This window comes from Ammodytes marinus (genome assembly GCF_949987685.1).
Source record: "Ammodytes marinus genome assembly, chromosome: 2".
Classification (NCBI taxonomy): Eukaryota; Metazoa; Chordata; class Actinopteri; order Uranoscopiformes; family Ammodytidae; genus Ammodytes; species Ammodytes marinus.
Genome location: NC_137231.1, coordinates 3372513 through 3392562, shown reverse-complemented (window position 1 = coordinate 3392562; position 20050 = coordinate 3372513). Strand labels below are relative to the sequence as shown.

The following is a 20050-nucleotide window of genomic DNA, read 5'->3' as shown; positions in this document are numbered from 1 at the left end:
ATGATCAGATGAAGTGATTGGCTGTGTTGTAAAAGCCCTACTAACGTCCTCCCTCCTACATACTCAACATGTATACTGTCTACTTAACGATCCATTGTGTAAGCGAGGTTCGTCGGACCGTTTACACTGAAGTATACAGAATAAAGAATTAAAAAATAAACTTCCTTGTCGTTTGAAAAGACGCAATGCATTGTGGGGCGGTTGAGTAGGAAAAGTATCCAATCGATCCATACCCAAAATCTTCCCGGAAGTTAATACTCATCCGGGCATTTCTCGCCTACCCAAATTCGCATACACAACCGTCACATACTCAAATTGACTTCAAAATGAGTATGAGTAGGACGTTAGTATGGCTTTCCGAACACAGCCATTGGCCCAATCTCAATCCACCCCCTACACCCTATCCCTATCCACTATCCCTCCGTTTGTGCGTTCCGCGGGGAGGGCCCGCCATATTGAGTGCCGTCCCAAACCACCGAGCCTCGAGTGTTATAAAGCCCTCGATCACCAAGTCTGCATCGATGTAGGCACAGCCCTACGTTTGACACAGGTGTCCGCCAATCACTTATGTCCGGAATGGAAGAGCCAAACCTACAAATGAGAGTTCCATGGAGTTTGTTTCCCGAATTATAAACGAAACATTCTCTTACCTCAAACAGACATTTGATTGATTATTTTTATGCAAAGCCCTAAATGACGGAACCGGAGGGTAGCCTACGATTTAGCATATTGGAACGAACATGTTGTTTTACACTTGTTGAATTGACTATGCCACTTGTGTAGGCCTACCTTTAGTGTATTTTCAGGACTGTGGATAAAACATACAACGAAGCAGATGAAAAAAATGCCCACAAGTTAATAACGGACAGTGATTATTATTTCCTTATATTGTTATTAAGATTTGTGTTACTGTTATTTAAAGCCGATGAGGGGTAGTAATAGAGGCGGTGACGTCAGTCAGCCGGAGCGTCTATGCATGACTTTTCTTATTTATGACCACCCTTGCAGTGCATTATAATTTATGCACGCTAATTAACTGCCGCGATTCGCGGGTCGAAATGGCAGATTAACGTATTGTGACAATTAAACAGCGGATCAAACACCCACCCGTTTCCTCCACTACAGACTGAGCTGGTAAAATTTAGAATATGCAGTTAGAAAATGTTTAACAAAAAATAAGTTATGCAGCCAAAGAAGCATGGGAGTGAATTTGTTTTTATTCAATACTACATTTTACTCTCACATGCGTAGGCTATATTATTATAGGCTATATGAATGTAAAGAGTGTTTCAGGTCAATGCTTTGTATATGATTATCATCAATATCCTTTCTGAAATGTTCTGTGTACAGATTAGCATACAATAACTTGACTTGAAGGTGAAGTGATAGCAAAACAGGCCTAAAAAAATACAAGATTCTTATCGTTACCAAATTTAAATATTGCTGTTTAAAATATAAATGTGGTGGAATTTTATTTCATGGTGAGAAATAAAGACTGAACAAACTTCCTGTTTCTGTCTGTCTTGCCAAAGCCGCACCGTTGTTATACCCTCCCCTTAATGATCGAGTCGCACTCCACAGCCGCGAGGGTGACTCCACAGCGAGTGACAATCGCCCGCGAAGTGGGAGTGCCTAGGGAGTCATTTGGGATTGGGCCATTGTGTCTTCCACAGGGGGTCCTCCTGACTGGAGCCATACTGGAGGTGCTGACCTGTGGGGAAGGTGGGGCCAGTGAGCTCAGTCAGATCCTATTGGTTCCTGAGAAGCAGCGGCCAGTGCTGCAGGCCTATCGCAGCGCGGTGTGCAGCCAAGGGGAGGGGCAAAGAGCAGAGCACTTCAAACAGATGAGCCATGAGCTGAGAGAGCAGATCAACACACAGAGTGTCATCGACAAGGTACAACACATACTATTTCTATACATTCACTTCTGTCATCAATCGCAAAGAAAATCCCTGCGTTCCAATCCCCATACTTCCCTACTATTTAGTATGCCAGAAAAAGATTTAGGATGTCCCAATTCATGCAAGTCAATTGTAGTATGCTGAAAATACATAAATCTCCCACTAACTCCAACAGCATTTTGGATCTTTATTCTTGACATTTCTGGAACAAAATGAAAAAATTAAACTTCCTTATCTGATTTTTTTTCTCTCCTGTGGCCCTAAAACTCTTCTGTACTTTAGTATGTAGTGTAGTAAAACAGTATGTGATTTGGAACGCAGGGAAAGTATTGTCTCCTCAGTTATGCTCTGTGGACAGTGAGCAGTTGAGATCTCAGTCATCCTCATCAGCTGTAATACTTTGTGGGATTGGAAGCAGCCAGAAGTGTGTATGCCATGGACACTACTTTTTGTCATTTCATTGTGGTCATTTTTGTGTACACCATGTATGAAGTGTGTGAGTTTGTCACAAAACCCTGAAATAAAATGGTGGAGAAGTAAATATGGTGTAGTTAGGGAGTGATTTTGGATACACACTGTTGTACAGTGGTGACTGATGACAAGGTCTTGAACTAATACAAGAGCGATAAGAGGAGAGAGAGTCATGTGCAGGGGTTAAATGTGGGATGCATGGTCCTTTTGGGACCATTATATTGGCATAAATAAAAGCAACAACGATTCAAGCAAAATTAAAATGTTATAGTGGACGAAGCCACACAATTGGTCTAAATCTGTGTAATCCATAAACTTAGTCTATTCTCTATTTAATTTACTTTTATTTTTTTCAGGTAGTTTTGTGCACCTGGTGTGCTTAAGATGCATAGTAGAGAGGCATGTGAATATACATTGAACTATCATCCCCATAATATATCAATCTTGTTTGCATAATGATACAAAAACTCATCTTTTATCAGGAATTCAAAAATAAATGTGTCATATTTAAGAACAACGTGTAAATGTTGAAAGCAAAGGGTTAAAGTGAAATCATGTCTTCATTTAAAGGTGAAACCAGCGATTAAGGAGAATGCTCGTTGTCAAACTTAACTTTTGGTCAAAATCTGTAAATATATCCTCACAATCTGCTACCTGTCCGCACTGTGTGTGCGTTAAAAAAACTAACTGTTAAATCGTAGCCTGGGATCTGTAAACGGCATGTTGCTACCTAAAGTTGGGCCCCTTTGTTTACCTAGCCTTTTGTTTACATGAATTTGGATTACATTACTGTATATTTGTAGCCTGGTCCTACCAGGCTTTTTGTACCCTGTTATTGACATGAGTGACTGAGCTCTTTGACTATACGACATGTAAAGTTACTGTCAGTATCTCTGGCTTAGGGCCCCCTTGAGCCCTTGTGCCCCTGGGCCTGGTAGCATGCTCAAGCATTATTTATTTAAAAAATAATGATAATAAAAAATTCAATTGAAACGGGTGAAACATAGTTAAGGCCGTTACTGCATTATCATTTTGGTTGTGTGACATTGACAGTAAATCTGGCTGAGCAGAGGTCTGTGTGTGTGTGTGTGTGTGTGTGTGTGTGTGTGTGTGTGTGTGTGTGTGTGTGTGTGTGTGTGTGTGTGTGTGTGTGTGTGTGTGTGTGTGTGTGTGTGTGTGTGTGTGTGTGTGTGTGTGTGTGTGTGTGTATGAGGAAGGGATGGGGGGATGTTCATGTGTACCCGTGTGTACGATGTGGCTCTTTGCAGTAACACAGTAAAACATGTGGCTCATAGTCTCTGACTGGTTGGCCACCCCTGTACCAGACCATCGTACTTCATTTCATCCATACAGAAGGTCTGGAATCGCTCAATTGACAAACGTTCCCTCACTTGAAGACGGGTGTCTGAAGTTTAAAACTATTGGATCTGCCCAGTGCCACTCTGGATCTGCCAACCAATCGCATAACATTTGGTTGTGATGTATGTCACGGCTTCTGAGCCACTCCCTCTGTTCGCTGATTGGACTGGCAGAAATCTGTCTGGATAGAACCCACTAATTACTGCACACCCAGACTGACTACTGAAGGGAAATGAAAATTGAGCGGAAGTACGCAGGCGAGCGGTGCCAGGCTAGCATATTTGCCCACTAGCTCCTTTTCTTCTATTCTGTCTCCCTTTGTCATCCCCACTTTAGCTTCACCTGGAGCAGCCCAACTCCTTTGGCCCTCTCTCCCAGTCCCACCTGGGGGCTTTACTGAAGGACCTGGCTGATGTAGAGAGACTTCTCCGGGATGTGGACCTGCTCTCTGGCCTGGCCCGCCTGCTACCCAAAGGAGCCTGTGCTGGTCGAACAGCGTCCCCCCCCACCAACACGAGCTCCTGGCCTGTCAACACCACCAGCATCTGGGGCCCCAACACCACCGACAGCCCTGGAGAAGAGGGGGACCAGGGGCCAGAGGGAGCTGGAGGAGGAGGAGGGAGAGGGAAGGACCAAGCAGAGAACCCTCATTCTCAGTTTTCAGCATTCGTACAACTGTGGGCCGGACTGCAGCCCATTCTGTGTGGAAACAACAGGTGGGTCAGATGAAAAGAAGAACTTTAATATGTAAATATTAAATAACAGGGCTGCCATGCTTATAGTCGACCAAACATAAGTGCAACAGTAAGATCTTTAGTCAGACAAGATTTGATTAGTCGTGTAGTCTCAGAAAAGATCAATCACAACCTAAATGTAATGGCTCGTCCATGTGGGAGTGTAGTTTGAAAGGACAGACACAGGAAGTGTCTTCACTCAGCAGCATTAGTTTAGGGTTGATGCTGCACGCACTCGCAAGGTTCTGTCTCCCACCTATGACGATGTACGGCTAGGCTAGGCTACTCTACTGACGCATTATTTGTCTTTAGGACAATATTTAGCCTTTTTAAATGTATTAATTAAAAGCTGCTCCACCTTAAGATCAGACACACCAAGTTAGTCCGGTTTCATTTTTGCTTCAGGTGACTTTCTTGCCCGTGAGACACGGCTAAGGCGCTGTGTGAAATAGAACAACTATAAATAATAATATCTGCAGTTTGTTTGCCTGTACGGTCCCTCAGGCATCCCGCATGTATACCAGGACCAGTAATGTGACGGTCTAACAATGCCTGATACTGACAGTATTATTTTGTGTTTGTATCATATTTGCATTTAATATTAAACATTAATAAAGAAGAATTTCTGGTCAGATAATACAATCATTAGATGTAAATGTGTTACCCTGGAAGCAGTGAGAAATTAGCACAGTAAGCTTTCACACAGATTTAGTTTCATTTGTATTTGACCAATCTCTGACAGATAATGTACCAACTGCAGTGCTAAAGTGAACAGCCTTTAAACCGCGGCTGTCGTTACAGGATCATTGAGCCGGAGGCCTTGAAACAGGGGAATATGAGTTCTCTGGGATTCACCAGCAAGGAACAGAGGAACCTGGGCTTATTGGTTCACTTGATGACTACAAATCCCAAGATCCTCTACTCCCCCATTGGCTCCCAGGTGGACAAAGTGATTCAGAAGGCAAGTCCCTGTCACAGTACTGTCTTTGATGGAGGTGTAAGTGGACTTGATGTAATGTTAAGGAGAAAGTGGACCTTAACTTAGGATACAAAAACCCTTAGTCCTTTTTTATGAGGATAAAGGATTAGTTGGTCAAAGTTCACTAAAGTTGGTGTGAGGCCGTCATAAGTATAAACTCAACCGTTTCAATAACTGGATTCATTAAAGGTTTACTATGCAACATTCTCATTAAAAATTAAATGATAGTGTCGGACAAAAGTAATGCAACTCATGCGAGCATGTACCTCCGACACTCAGGGGAGGGAGGCAGGACACTTTCCAGTTAGACATACAGTATACATTATATCAGTGTGTCAGCCATCGAGCTAACCAAAGCTAAACCCTGTCAAGGAAGTGGAGAGGCTTCTGCTCTGTGACCCGCGAAGTAGCAGGGAGGAGCACAAAACAATACCAACAAATGCTACTATGTAAAATACAGCCAGAGAGAGGAGGACTGTGCAGATAAACATACCACTAAATATTATAGTGGGGCAGAAGTGATCAATGAGAGGGATTATCTTTGTGAGACTCTGCCTTCAAGGAAGCCAATATAAATCCAGTACATTTTTTAACACATTTTTGAACTATGACCAACACATCCTTGTTGTGGACCATTAGCAAGCCGTCTTGAAAGTGCTTACATTTGAGGGGAATGGAGGAACAGGCCTGACTGACTGTTAGCAGCACGAGCCACGGGAGATGATGGAGGGAGCAGTGAGTGTGGGGTAGTGAAAGGTGGAGGTGGAAAAAGAAAGGAGTGGAGATCAATTGAAGAAATGGCTGAATTGATATGAGATTAAATGACAAATAAAAAACTATTTTTTTTTTCACCTAGGCTAACGAGACATTCGCATTTGTGGGTAACGTGACACACTACACCCATGTGTGGCTCAACATATCCAGCCAGCTCAGGACTTTCCTGGAGGAGGGCCGGCTAAACAACCACCTGCTCTGGTTACAGCAGGTACACTCACATGCAACATTTAGAAAACTGTTTTTTTTTGCAGTCAGATTTTTATTTTGGAACATACAAATGAACAGGCAGAAGCGTGACACATTTTGTCTTCCAGAGAATCAACTGCATAGCATACAAGTTATGTATCAACGTCATTATTGAAACAACACTTGTATGATGTGAGGAGGTCACATCTTTATGATATTTTTCCCATAAGCCTTAGTCAGTTAACATAACATTACAGTGCACAGGTGTGGCTCATGCGCCTCCTTCCCCCCGCAGCTGTCCTCAGAGCTGCAGCAGCACCCTGAGCTGTTGAATGGCACAGACAGTGAGCTGATCCAGGGTCTGCTGGCGGGGAACTACAGTCTGCCTAACACCTCCACCCTGCTGGAGCAGCTAGACACCATTGACAACGCTGCCTGTGGCTGGACGCGGTTCATGTCTAAGGTTGGTATAGTGGACAACTGATTGTATTTAGTTTTCTGTTGTTTTACCTTAGTTAGTCAGTTCTGTTTGTTCTGTGATGCCCTGTTTTGTCTGTTGTTGTTTTTTATCTTGTAACCCATGTATGATCATGTGTTTTATTGATTTGCACTGTCCCCTTCTTAAATAAACTGAATTGAATTGGTGGGAGTAGTATGTGAGATCACATAAGGTAACAGCTTGAAATTGAACATTTAGTTCATGTAGTCATGAGTGAATGAATGAAAGTTTTCAATGAAACAATCGATGTGATGTGACAGACACCATAAGAAATGATTGACCATGAACATTCTTATTCATATCTTTAGACGTCTTCAGCCTGAATCAACAGAGAAGGGCAAAGAAACCCTATACTGTTGATTTCAGTGCAAACTTGCAGAAGCTAACCCAGCATGGTTGTTTAAACTCTAATGCAGGGAGTGAGCCCCCCCTCAGAGAACAAATTTCAGCGGAGCCCCCCCCCCTAAAAAATATTTCTAAATCCCTGTGTGTTTTGAAAGATCTTTTAATTATTTTACAAATTTAAACATATTTTTGAAACATTCTAAAAAAAATGTTTTAAAGTGAAATGCATGAATCTGGTAGCCTTGTCCAACCAGACCATTGTACTTAATTTCATTTGTACAGAAGGTCTGGAAGTGCTGTAATTGGCAAACGTTCACTCACTTGGAGGCGGGTGTCTGTCGAAGTTTAAAACTATTGGATCTGCCCAGTGCCACTCTGGATTAGCCAACCAATCGCATCACGTTTGGTCATCACGTGTGTCATGAGCCGGCTTCTGACGGTGCGTTCCAGTTGGACAGGGAACTCGGAAATTTCCGACTTCACTACATATTGTAGTCTATGAATCTACCGGTACCTGGCAACAGTAACTTGTTAGAGCCTAACGTTTAGTTATTTGGATGAGAAAGGTTTTAGGCGTCCATACTTTCGCGAGCAGATGCACTGGAACACAGACAGGTCGGAACTCGGAACTACCAAGTCGGAAATCTCCTTCTTCCGAGTATAAAGGAACGCAGCATTCAACTGAAACTGGAGCGTTCTCAGCCACTCGCTCTGTTCGCTGATTGGACGATTGTAGATTCTCCGGAGAATCTGGGAAATGCGCTGTACACCCAGACTGACTACTGAAGGGAAAATTAAATTTGGCCGGAAGTAGGCGGGCGGGCGGAGCCAGGCTATGAATCTGGTGCACTTTGAGAGGAAAATGAAGAGGCTAAATATGAGGAATTTTGTGTGAACAAATAATTTGGAGACACTGGGTCTGATGAATTAGAAGCTATTGAAGAAGGACACATGGATTTTCCATAAAAATATTAATTTAAAATAAAAAAAATTATGCAGGGTCCTCTGGGTTGGGCTTGGTGCTCTTTTTCTTTAACGAGACCTATTTCTCTGTAATATAATGAATGCATTTAAATGCAGTGAGAGGAACGAAGCAGAAGAACTCTTGTCCAGCTATGCCGTGATCTTAATATAAAAAACACATATTTTTTCACATATTCATCCGCGCCCCCCCCCTGCCATAACCCCCTGGGGGGCGTGCCCCACAGTTTGAAAACCACTGCTCTAATGGTCTGTGTCATGAAACTATCCCTGCGTTCCAAATCACATACTCTTTCTTTTGTCTATTCTACATACTATAGCTGATCATTAAAATAATCTAGTTAGCATGAAGGCAATTGGGTTATACTTGTACTTATTTATTTCAACATAACATTGAGCCTCGGTCTTGCCTCTTGCTTATAATTTACATCCGTCTCATCCCTGGTTGTTTTCATACGGACGCTCCGTCGATGTGACGTCACTTCTAGTGCGTACTGGATTGTGGGTCAGAATCGCCCCCCATACCATGCTGATTTCAACACTAAAAATTGCAACCGGATGATGTAGACACAGTTTTAAGCGTGTTAAATCTGACCACAAGAATTGGGACATCCTACATCTTTTTTTCTACCTTAAGAAATAGCAGGTGAAGTATGGGGATTTGGAACGCAGAGTATGTCTACTGTTAACCATTATTTGCGTCCTTGCTTGCAGGTGAGTGTGGATGTGTTTAAGGGCTTTCCTGACGAGGACAGCATTGTGAACTACACCCTGAACCAGGCCTACCAGGACAACGTGTCGGTGTTTGCCAGTGAGTCAGCCCTCTGTGTCCACTCGTGAGCTTTAACGCCTCTAGAAACCTGCTTTAAAACAGAACAAATTAAAGGTTCAGTAAGCGGAATGGTCAGTTTAGCTAACTTCCTGTCAGTGACTGCAGTTAGCAGTCCCCTCACTCGTCCCCACGTCACCACATTAATGCACTGCGGTCTTCAAGCAGCGAGTTATCTAGCATCATCTCAGATCCGTAAATAGGATAAAACATGATAAAAACCATCAAAACAGACAATGGGAAGGATTTTTACCTGCTCTTCCATTGTAGGCGCATACCCATTCACCCATCTGTCGCTCTGCACATGCACCGGCAGTGAGACGGGTGCAGGTTTGTAGTGTTTTCTCTTCAGACAGAATATTTACTGTGTCATAAGAACCAGAGCATAGCCCACAGCCTCATCTAAACAACATTTCAGTAAAGTACATCAAACTTAAATGACAATATCTTTCATTTTGGATTGATAAATATTCCTAACTCTTTTCAAATGATTTACTATTATGCAACTATAACTCCCCAAATGACAGAACAGATTTTGTGAATTGGAGTTTCCAGGGGCTTTTAAAGAAAGGCTACAATAACTTTTACTGGACACATTCATCAATAAAAAATCCAGAATCAGTGAAGGTGCAAATGTTGTTTATCTGCTGGACACAAGCCATGCTACCCTGGTCCTACCAGACCATCGTACTTCATTTCATTTGTACAGAAGGTCTGGAATCGCTCAATTGACAAACGTTCACTCACTTGAAGGCGGGTGTCTGTTGAAGTTTAAAACTATTGGATCTACCCAGTGCCACTCTGGATCAGCCAACCAATCGCATAACGTTTGGTCGTGACGCATGTCATGCGCCGGCTTCTGACTACAACTGAAACTCAACGTCATTGTTCTCAGCCACTCCCTCTGTTCGCTGATTGGTCATGCAAAAATCTATCCTTAGAAAGCCCGGAATATACCGCGGACCCAGACTGACTACTGAAGGGAAATGAAATTGAGCAGAAGTAGGTAGGCGGGTGGTGCCAGGCTAACGCCATGCCATTCTTCACTGAATAGTCCATTCTCAGTGTGTAAGTGACATGAAGGCCTCATGTTTCCACATCACCAAGTTGCATACTTGGACTTACTCATATACTGTACACTCATGTACTGTATATAAAAAAAACTGTTGCATTAAGCATTTAATGTAACTTATGTATTGGCTGTACACTTTGTTTTGGCCTATTTTGTCATTTTTCATCAATTATTAATAACCCCTGAACCCCCACTGTGTTTAAACTTATCTATCATATGTTATGTATGGTTTGACACTTTTTTTTGTATTTGTAGTGTGTTTTTTATGCCACATATCTGTACATTTTGAATACGAAATTTGAAACTGATGTGAACAGATTCGCAAAAACTTCCCTTTTTCCAGTTTTCTTTCCTTTTTTTCTAACACTACATCGTTATGGATGGTTGAGAGTTCATGGGTGGGTAGAGAACATCTTCAGGGGGATAACCAGTTTTGTTAAAGTTATATATCTTGTTCAAAAATCAATAAAAACAAGCATACTATTTATATTTTATTTTACCAAAACAAGACAAATGTGACTGCTGCTGAACAGACTACTTTAGAATGCAGTGGGCAATTGAACTAAACAACAAAGGTGTTGTAACACAGAACAATAGCAAATAGTAGTGAGCAAGTCAAAGACAATTAACTATTTTTAGCAACTTGCAGAAAGTGGCCTTGAACCTACACAGTATGATATTTGTACATTCCCACTGAGACACACTGTCAGCCTGATGCATTCACTGTATTTTTCTTTCTTAGGTGTGATTTTCCAGACTAACAAAGATGGCTCCCTCCCTCCTCACGTTCTCTACAAGATAAGACAGAACTCCAGCTTCACGGAGAAGACCAATGAGATCAGACGGGCCTACTGGCGCCCAGGGCCCAACACTGGGGGGAAGTTCTACTTCCTCTATGGTTTTGTTTGGATCCAAGGTATGTGACATAATGCAATGCTCTTTGAGTGCTGGACATAATATGTGCCCTGCGTTCCAATACCCATACTTCCCTACTATTAAGTATGCCAGAAAAAAATTTAGGATGTCCCAACATGCACGCCAATTGTAGTATGCCGAAAATACATAAATGCCCCACTAACTCCAATAGCATTTTGCAGTATGCGTCTTTATTCTTGACATTTCTCGACATAATTAAAAACAAATCTTCCTCATCTGATTTGTTTCTCTCTCCTGTGGCCCTAATATTCTTCTGTGCTTAAGTATGTAATGTAGTACAAATAAAAAGTATGTGATTTGGAATGCAGGGTAATACAATATGCTTGAATACAGAGCCGTAACTAGCCAGTATAATTTGGTCGGGCTGAGCCCACCCCTGCCCCTGGCTACCACCGGCCTTGCTTGAATATGGATATAAATATACAGTACCTGAACTAAAATGGTTATACAACATTATTATTTTGGATGTATTGCACTCCTACCATGGTCAAAATCAGTAGAATGCTTAAAGTGGACTCATTTTATTGTGGTCAACAAATGGCAACAGCCAAGACCCAGACACAGACTGTGCTGTCAAACGCATTGTTAAGTTTGTTTTTTATTCCTAAGAATAGGATTTATTCTAGTAAAGTGCTTAGCACTGTGCAATGTGAAGCGGGGCACCTGTGAAGATGCCAATGCAAGCTGCAGTAGAAGCACTTTCTCTCTGCAAGTCATCTTTTATTCAGGAGGAAGAGAGCATGGAGGCTCAACACCAAGTTTATCAACTGATGTCACTCTCACTTTATTTCTCTCCCTCTCCCTCTCCCTCTCCCTCTCCCTCTCCCTCTGCCTCTCCCTCTCTCTCCCTCTCCTTCTCTCCCTCTCTCTCTCTCTCTCTCCCCCTCTCTCTCTCTCTCTCTCTCTCCCTCTCCCTCTCTCCCTCTATCCCTCTCTCCCTCTCCCTCTCTCTCCCTCTCCTTCTCTAGATATGATAGAGAGAGCCATCATCAACACCTTTGTGGGCCATGATGTGGTGGAACCCGGTAACTACGTTCAGATGTTCCCCTACCCGTGCTACACCAGAGATGAGTAAGAAATGGACTATGATTTATTTTTGTTTTTGTGTGATTGTGATGAGGTCATAATGTTGAGCATGGCAGGGACAATCATACTATTTCATAAACATACATTATCTTCTATTCAATGGAAAAATATAATAGTTTTTCAACACATTTGTATACTGCACATTGTGTCATTCGTTCTTCGGTAAACATATTATGTACATATTAAACATTCATAAAGATCTTATTGATTTGAAATGCAGTGTGGTCTAAAAATATGTATAGGGGAGAACGGGGGAATGTGATACATCGGGTTATGTGAGACACCACATGTATCTAGGCAACGGAACACAACAATGTTTTAAAGCCCCTCTCATTTCCCCGAGGCCATGTTTTTTTCACAAAAATGTATTTTTTGCATGTAAAAGTACATTTTCCTGCTGTCGACTTAATCAATTGTTGTGCCAAAGCAAATTGATTCTGGTAGAAAAACTTCTATCATACATGTTGATGAACTACCAACATATGAAACTATGTGATGATGAAAACTGAAGATTAGACTGATTTGCTGAGAGAGGTTGTTTTTTTCTGAAATTGTGGCAGTGGGGTAAAGTGAGACAAATGCTGTGGGGTAAAGTGAGACAGTGTCTGTGCCCTCTTTTAATGAATCTATTACAGGGTTTTTCCTGCATTCAAAAAAATTTGGCGCCCGCCAAAGGAATTTTAGCGCCCGCCAAAGGAAAATCCTCAGCGCCAAAGTGTTTTTTTTTTATATATATAGATAAATAAATAAAAATCTACTTAAAACGGCTCCAAATGTGTTTCCATTTCCGCGCCATTCCAGTCATATTACTTGCAATCTCAGTTGTAAAAAAATAAATCAGGTCGGGGATAATCGTTATTAAACTATCATTGTTCCGCTCGCCGGGGCATGCAGGCTAAATGCAGCGCACCCTTTCAGTCGTGAGCTCCGCTCGGCCCCTCCCTTACCTGAGTTTAGCTATCGGCTCGTCCTGAGTAGGAGGGAGATGTCGCGCATTGCCGGGTGTTTTGAAAAACTTCTAGATGACGAGAATAAAGGTAAAACTAATTGTGTTGTCTGAAAACACTTCAGACTCACAACAGACTAAAATAATGTGCAAGATTTGTCACACGCGAGTAACGTGACATACGCGACCGAGAGAGAGAGAGAGACAGAGAGAGAGAGAGAGAGAAAGAAAAGTGATATAGCCTACGACCTGATCTGCACCTCTAAACATCCCGACTAATTTGTTTATTCACTTTAAGTCGAGTCATAGTGGTCTATGACCAAGCAATCAATGAATAAAAACACAGGAAGTTTAAAGCTCCTTGACTCCTGCCACCACAACTGTCAACACTACAATGCAACTGCCTATCCAGCCAGCTCCTTGACATAAATAAATCATGCCCTTACATTCAATGCTAGCAAAAGACGTGCCCTATCAACACCATTTACAACTGGTTATTTTTATTTTGACATATTTTTTTTAAAATTATTAAAAATATGTTTCACTTATTTAGCCTATTTCTATTCTCCCTGTTTTCAGTTCAATTAGGCCTTTGTTTAAAGTCCAAAGTCATGGTGTTATTAGAAAAAAACCTTGTTAAAAGTAAAATAAATGCATAATGTTCTTAAATCAATGATTAACTGTCTTTAATAATCGTGATAACACAATGTGATTACTCAAAATAATCATGATTATGATTTTTTCATAATCGAGCAGCCCTACCTTCTTCCATGGTTTAGATCAATTAGAAACAATTAAAGTATTAGGCCTAAATAGGTAGGCCTAGTCATTATTAGTATTTTGACTTATAGGTTGTTTATTGTGATTTCATAAGCGTCAGTGAGCTCCATGGTAACACAGTGATTGACAGGCTGACTGAAATGCTCTTGAGCTGGACAGAAACTCCCCTCTCCCAACCCAACATCCCTCTTAAAATACACAAACCGTTTGCCTTTACTGTCGCGACCCCAAAAAAAGTCGGTCGCGTACTGACCCCCCAAAGGCCCATTCTGAGCCAGGAAAAACCCTGTATTATATTTGAGGTAGCAAGGAGACTAGTTTGAATAGAACAAAAGACAATGCGGGCCAGAGGTGGGGTTTGAATGGTTATAGGGGTGTCAGCAAGGACATGGTTTGGCAGGTATGTATGTGGGGGACAGGAGAGTGACCTTTAACATCAATAGACTCTAAGTAATATGTCTTTATTTAATGAATGATCCCAATAAAACAAATGCAGAAAAATATTCATCAAAAACTCAGAAGATGGAAAATGACATCTGGGTCTAGTCCTGTGTTCTGAGTCCCAGGCTGTTCAAGCTGGTCCTGAATGTCCTTTGCTCTGACCCCCAGACACTAGCTGGCTCTAAGGGTCCTGTGTTCTGACCCCAAGACTGTTTTTTTAAACTAACTGATTATATCTTTCATTTGAATGATACTTATTGAATATGAATTATATGTTGTATTTGATCAGAGTTACTTTCAAGTGTTTAGAATTCTTTTTTTTGCTAAATTGACCAAACCCCATGATTCTGTTACTCGTCCGACATTAGTTTTGTAATATTTGGTTTTCAAGCTAGCTGTCAGGATTGTAACTGTTACAACATGTGTTGTTAAGGTAGTTTAAAGTGGAAAAAGCAAGTGGATCAGTTTAGCCCCTTGATTTTTTTGGTCTGTCTCAGTTTACCCCGAAGCTGGGGTAAAGTGAGACACATGACAACTTTTTTTGAAACAATCATATTTTCACTGCCGTTCGTCCTGAATAAATTCTGATAACGTACATTGCTAGGAAACATCCTGAATTAATGGGAAATCTGTTAATTTGACTGATAAATAATTTTAGCTCGCAAAGAGGAGAGCAAATGTAAAAAGTGTCTCACATTACCCCGTTCCACCCTACTACAGGACTCCCTAAAAATATGTTGATTAGACGACTCCCTTGAAAAAAGAGATTTTAAATCTTAATGGGACTATTCCTTATTTAATAAAGGTTGATAAAAAAATGAAAACAATTCAAAACATTTGCTCTACCTGCTAGCCACTGATAGCAAGGCAAGGCAAGGCAAGGCAAGTTTATTTATATAGCACAATTCAGACACAAGGCCATTCTAAGTGCTTTACAGGGGCAAGATTAAAACACATAATACACATTACAAAAGCGAATGAACAGAAGAAAACGTTTAAAATCGAATGAATAGAAATAGAACATTTAAATACAAAAAAATGACAGGTTAAAATGGAAACAGAAAAGTCTTCAGACTTGATTTAAAAGAACTGAGAGTTGCAGCAGACCTCAAGTTGTCTGGGAGTTTGTTCCAGATATGTGGAGCATAAAAACTGAAAGCTGCTTCTCTTGGTTTAGTCCTAACTCTGGGGACTGATGTCGTTGTTGTCTTTAGTTTCCTGTTTGTGATCGAGCACATGATGCCTCTGTGCATGGTCATCTCCTGGGTCTACTCAGTGGCCATGATGATACAACACATAGTGGCAGAGAAGGAGCACCGGCTCAAAGAGGTCAGTTTGTGTGTGTGTGTGTGTGTGTGTGTGTGTGTGTGTGTGTGTGTGTGTGTGTGTGTGTGTGTGTGTGTGTGTGTGTGTGTGTGTGTGTGTGTGTGTGTGTGTGTGTGTGTGTGTGTGTGTGTGTGTGTGTGTGTGTGTGTGTGTGTGATTGTGGCTGTGTTCGAAAAGCCATACTTACATCCTCCCTCCTACATACTCAACATGTATATACTCCATACCGTCTACTTAACAATCGATTGTGTATGCGAGGTTCGTCGAAACATTCACACTGAAGTATACTCAAGCAATGAAGAATTTCTTCTTCTTATAAGATTTCGGCCGTTTAGACGCTGTTTAGCATATTACCGCCCTCCACAGGTTAGATATTGAACTAGTTCATACAGTCCTGTGTTGTGCAGCAGGATATGCAGAATTGTAAATAAAGAATAAAAAAAAACTTCCTTGTCGTTTGAAAAGACGCAATGCATTGTGGGGCGGTTGAGTAGGAAAAGTATCCAATCGATCCATACACAAAAATCTCCCTGGAAGTTAGTACTCATCCGGGAATTTCTCGCCTACCCAAACTTGCATACACAACCGTCACTTACTCAAATTGAAGTCAAAATGAGTATGAGTAGGACGTAAGTATGGCTTTCCGAACACAGCCTGTGTGTCTGTCACCATTGTTTGCGGTCTGACTCAAATCCAATTGGTTGAAAATGTCAGGCTGATGTTTGGTATCACAATACTAGTTCCTGACCACTAACCACTACACCAGAAGCGCCCCAACTAAGCTTAGTTAATGCTTAACCAAGCATTGACTAACCATTAATAACAAAGTATTAACAGTAATGTAATGCTTAATAAGCATTACCTAACTGTAAATAGCATTAAATAAGCATTCACTAACAGTTAATTAATGTACCCTACGCTGATTATAAAGTTTAACCTTGGAGATGTTGACATGCCCCCCCCCCCCCTCTTAGGTGATGAAGATGATGGGTCTGAACAACGCTGTGCACTGGGTGGCGTGGTTCATCACAGGCTTTGTCCAGCTGTCCATCTCTGTCACTGCCCTGACCATCATACTGAAGTACGGCCGTGTCTTGCTCCACAGCGACCCCTTCATCATCTGGCTCTTCCTAACCATCTACGCTGTGGCCACCATCATGTTCTGGTGAGGATCTTCTAGTTCTGCATCTCAGACAACTAGCCCGGCATCTACACAGCCAGCAACAGTTGCAGTTTTATGTATATTGGTCTATGTCTGTGAAACTAAAGGTGATTTTAAGATGCAGACACTGCAGGTGGATAGGTGAATTTTTTTATGGATAGTTAACATCATGTAACTTTGCCAGTCGAGTTCTGATATTACTGATATTATTTTATTTTTTTGTACGCCAATAATTTTTTAGACATTTTTGAATAAATTTGCAAATGTGACAATGTCTAACTAGTTATGCATAAATGTGCATACCTTTAAAAAAATAATCTAGATGTTGGATAAAGCCAGAGTTAAAAACTAAAAACATATTGCTGTACATAGTTTTTACAGAAACAATTTTGGATACAGACTTTTTTTATTTTTTTATAAATCATCTATGTACAGGTCTTGAAAAAATATTTTTCTGCATGCTATTAAGATCAAAATGTCTCATAAATCATAAAATACACAACACATGAGTCTTCAGAACAGTGCTAAGAATGATTATGGAATATTTTGTCAATGAAAAGTGCTTTACAAGTTGAGATTTTTTATTTACAGTAATTTAAAAAATTATAATTTTGAGATAATGGCCGTTAAAGATGGTTGTATAGGGAAAGATACAGAAAGCAAACAAACAAGGTTTAGTCAAATAAACATCTAAATGCATATTTTGGACCTTTGATTTATACTAGTTTAACATGAAAAAAAGAAAGAAAGAATTGTCAAAAAAATCTCTAAATGAGATACCGTTTGGTTCCTAAAATACACAGGATTTTATGAGAGCATTGCATTATGAAGAAGCCCATTGTAGATTCCCTTTTGTTTTGCAGTTTTCTGGTGTCCGTAATCTACTCCAAGGCCAAGCTGGCTTCAGCGTGTGGAGGAATCATCTACTTCCTGAGCTACGTGCCCTACATGTATGTGGCCATACGGGAGGAGGTGGCCCATGATAAGATCACTGCCTTTGAGAAGTGCATCGCTGTAAGACCGCTGCTCTTTTTCTATCTCACATTTTCACCTGAATATAGACTACGACTGCGTTCCAATACCCATACTATCTACTATTTAGTATGGTAGAAAAAAGATTTAGGATGTACCGATTATTTTTGCCTGATTTAGTATGGTTAGAAAAACCCGGATGTCAACTACATTTTTAGTATTGAAAACAGCATGCTATTTGGGCGATTCTGACCCACAATCCAGGGCGCCCTGGAGGTGACTTTACATCGACGGAGCCTCCGTATGAAAACAAACAGATGCGACGGATATAAAAGCAAGAGGCACACGGCCTAGTCGTCAATAATCCAGATAAGACTCAATTGAATCAAATCTTTTTTTCCCTGTCCGTCCTGCAGTCTCTGATGTCCACCACAGCCTTTGGTCTGGGCTCCAAGTATTTTGCCCTGTATGAGGTTGCAGGTGTGGGCATCCAGTGGAGGACCATCAGCCAGTCCCCGGTGGAAGGAGATGACTTTAACCTGGGTCTGTCCATGATGATGCTGATCATCGATGCCGCTGTCTATGGGGTGCTCACCTGGTACATAGAGGCCGTCCATCCAGGTATGAAAGCCTCTCAATCAAACCAATATAGTCATACATTTTTCAAATATGTTTTTAGACACTGTAGCGGTGAATCAAGAGTCTTACACAAAGAGGACCAGGAGGCAAGAGTTCCAGGAAGACAATCACGGCACCTGGGGACATTTCTGCAAAAACTCACTCAGCATCACGTTTTCATACAATCTTCAAACAATGTACACTCCAAACACACACACCCCATCATTCCCTCTCTGTTCATTGGTCAGTACACTTTGTCAGTCGGACTTTTGTCTGGGGCTAATTCGGGTCCGAAAGTACATCTAATCTGGGTCATGTTTAAATTGTAAATGGTAAATGGACTTCACTTATGAAGCACTTTTTAGCCAATTTTCTCAGCCCCAAAGTGCTTTAAATTTCTTACCACATTCACCCATTCATACACCGATGTCAGTATGTGCCATGCAAGGCGCCCTCTGAACCATCGGGAGCAATGTGGGATTCAGTGTCTTGCCCAGGGACACTTGGACATGTGGCGGGTAGGCGGGGGATCAAACCTCCGACCCTGCACTCCAGAGGCAACCTCCCTACCCACTTCGCCACTGCTATAATAGATTAGCTCATGTGTGTTGTTCCCTCTCTTGTAGGGATGTATGGTCTGCCCCGCCCCTGGTATTTCCCCCTGCAGAGGTCTTATTGGTGGGGCAGTGGGCGTATGGAGACCTGGGACTGGCCGTGGTGTGGAGGTGGGGCTGCCAGGCTCAGTGTGATGGAGGAGGACCAGGCCTGTGCCATGGACCAGCGCAGATCTGGTACGCTAACGCATGTTCATTTGGAAGTCAGCAACAACCACAGTCTTCTTGTCAAAATCACTCTTTGTCAAAATCATTAACCAGCTGTCCGTACTGTGTGCGCTGAGAAAATAAATCCAGTGTTAATACACAGGCGAGGCTCTGTAAACGGGGCATGCTGTTAGCTGGCCCCCTTTGTTTGAAATGAACACCAGATTTGTTTTGTTTCAGTTCACACACACAATACAGACATGAACTGGATTGTGAAGAGATATTCACTGAATTTGACTAAAAGGGATTTTGACAACACACGTTCTCGAGAATTGCTGAATCCACCTTTAACTATCTTTCATGGTCTATCATTAATCTTGTAGATATATGACTTGTATGTAACTGTCATTATCAAAGGTCCTATGTAGATCATGTTTAAACCTTTAAGTTGGAGTCTGTAAACATTTGGTTGTAGAATCAGGTCGTAGTCAATCTTGTATTCAGAGTGACTTACTGCACTAGATTCACTACTTAGTTATCACAGGCCAGAATGTACTGTATGTGATGTGTCTTAATGTTTTTTTATTTAGTTTATACGTACATTAGAACATGTTACATTACATTACTTTTTATTTAGCTGATGCTTTTATCCAAAGCGACTTCCATTAAGTGCATTCAACAATGAAGGTACAAACTCAGAACAACAGGAATCATGTAAGTACTATAGCTTCAAATAAACTAAACTACAAGGTACCACATGTAAGTGCTACATGGAGATGTAACAGCAGTCTGAAGAGATGTGTTTTAAGGCTGCGGCGGAAGATTTGTAAACTATCAGCTGATCTGATGTTAATGGGGAGTTCATACTTCTCTGAAACAACCAAGGTTT

At 41.4% G+C, this 20050-nt stretch overlaps 1 protein-coding gene across 1 annotated transcript in view; it reads left to right on the top strand.

Moving 5' to 3' along the window:
- abca2 (ATP-binding cassette, sub-family A (ABC1), member 2) overlaps positions 1-20050 on the top strand; it is a gene marked incomplete at both ends in the record, with an annotated part of 90325 nt that overhangs the window by 40917 nt on the left and 29358 nt on the right. The window contains 13 exons of the mRNA XM_080038105.1: positions 1674-1895; positions 4068-4447; positions 5267-5426; positions 6301-6429; positions 6703-6870; positions 8947-9043; positions 10876-11049; positions 12038-12140; positions 15537-15651; positions 16623-16813; positions 17674-17824; positions 18199-18403; positions 19027-19191. Of these exons, the coding sequence (XP_079894231.1) occupies positions 1674-1895; positions 4068-4447; positions 5267-5426; positions 6301-6429; positions 6703-6870; positions 8947-9043; positions 10876-11049; positions 12038-12140; positions 15537-15651; positions 16623-16813; positions 17674-17824; positions 18199-18403; positions 19027-19191 (2260 nt within the window). The remainder of the gene's footprint in view (positions 1-1673; positions 1896-4067; positions 4448-5266; positions 5427-6300; positions 6430-6702; positions 6871-8946; positions 9044-10875; positions 11050-12037; positions 12141-15536; positions 15652-16622; positions 16814-17673; positions 17825-18198; positions 18404-19026; positions 19192-20050) is intronic.